The sequence below is a fragment of the Sinocyclocheilus grahami genome, unplaced genomic scaffold, assembly GCF_001515645.1.
Source record: "Sinocyclocheilus grahami isolate Dianchi unplaced genomic scaffold, SAMN03320097.WGS_v1.1 scaffold11568.1, whole genome shotgun sequence".
Taxonomy (NCBI): domain Eukaryota; kingdom Metazoa; phylum Chordata; class Actinopteri; order Cypriniformes; family Cyprinidae; genus Sinocyclocheilus; species Sinocyclocheilus grahami.
In genome coordinates, this window is record NW_015513911.1 from 5,315 (window position 1) to 6,586 (window position 1,272).

The window sequence follows — 1,272 nt, forward strand, 5'->3', positions numbered from 1 at the left end:
ACACAGAGATACATAACAGAGTGCGATTCACGTAAAGCTTTCCTATCCAACAGTCAAATATACTCAACTATGCATGTCCCATTCAACCATACCTGGTTTGTCCGCCATCTTGCTCTGAACTTCAAGATGATGGCTGCCGCGGTGGCCGCTGGGAGTGAAATAGAGTGACGTCAACGCGCAAGGTATGGGGGCGGGGCTTATAAATCACGTGACCACCGGATACTGCTGCTATTTGGCTTTGATATCGATGTAAAGAAACAGAAAAACATGTTTAATTTGTTTTATCTGTTTAATCACCTATTACTTTTAGCAAAGTTCCAGACAGGGCTACACAAGAGCAAATACGCTAAAAATACTACAACGTTTTCGTGCAATTGGTAATGAAACTGTTAAGTATAAAAACGATCTCTGCATCTAAAACACAACCAGAAAGTTTGTTTTTAAAAATTTGTTTATTTTATGTATATTTTTAATTTCTCAATCTTTTTAACTGTTTAACAGCTGGTACCACTGGAGGGAGACATTTACTGCATACACACAGATTTGCTGGTAAAACAGGCTTGAGGTAAATGCATCACAAGACTTCATCTTTCTGGTGGTAAAGCATGTTCTTTGTGGTAAGTAATCAAAATAAAGACTTTTTTAATAATGTGAACATTTGCATTTGTCTTTACATGATGCAGATCATTATGTTGTTTGTTGTTTTGTTTGCTAGAGAGAAATGTTATGGATTTGTATGTGGTTTGCGGTAAAACATCACCTTCTCTGAGCAGCAGACCAACATCCTTCTTTTAGTCATTGAATTGATTGATGCAAAATTAGGTAAATGTTTTTGGGATGTCTATAGACCAGTGCCTTTAGATAAAATTCATTTAGCAGCTTTGCAAAGTGTGAGGATTCAGCTGCTGTCAGGATCATTCTTCCGAAGTTTTCAAAGTCATACAGTACAGATGACAAAAACAGCATCAGTTTTTACAGGCTCTTTGCTTAATTGAAGGCCCAGAGTAAACCTTAAACCAAGTCTTTTCTACTGCCATTTGCATTTAGGAGCACATAGATCTTTACAGATGGCTGAAATCCAAAAGCTGTATTGGCAACTGAAAGCCTTTGAGTGGATAGGTAGATCTTAGATAATGTATTTACAGTGTATAGACTATAAACTGTATATATTCTATACAATAAACAATATTCCATACAACATACAGTGGTGGCCAAAATTATCATCAGCAAAAAATGGTTTTAAAGGGGTCATATGATGCTTTTTTAAAGATC

General features: G+C 36.3%; 1 protein-coding gene across 1 annotated transcript in view; it reads right to left on the reverse strand.

Moving 5' to 3' along the window:
* Positions 1-187, reverse strand: part of LOC107578700 (ATP synthase subunit f, mitochondrial-like) — a 1,407-nt gene extending 1,220 nt beyond the window's left edge. The window contains exon 1 of the mRNA XM_016264629.1: positions 93-187. Within this exon, the coding sequence (XP_016120115.1) occupies positions 93-108 (16 nt within the window). The 5' untranslated portion in view covers positions 109-187. The remainder of the gene's footprint in view (positions 1-92) is intronic.
* Positions 188-1,272: the final 1,085 nt, after the last annotated feature.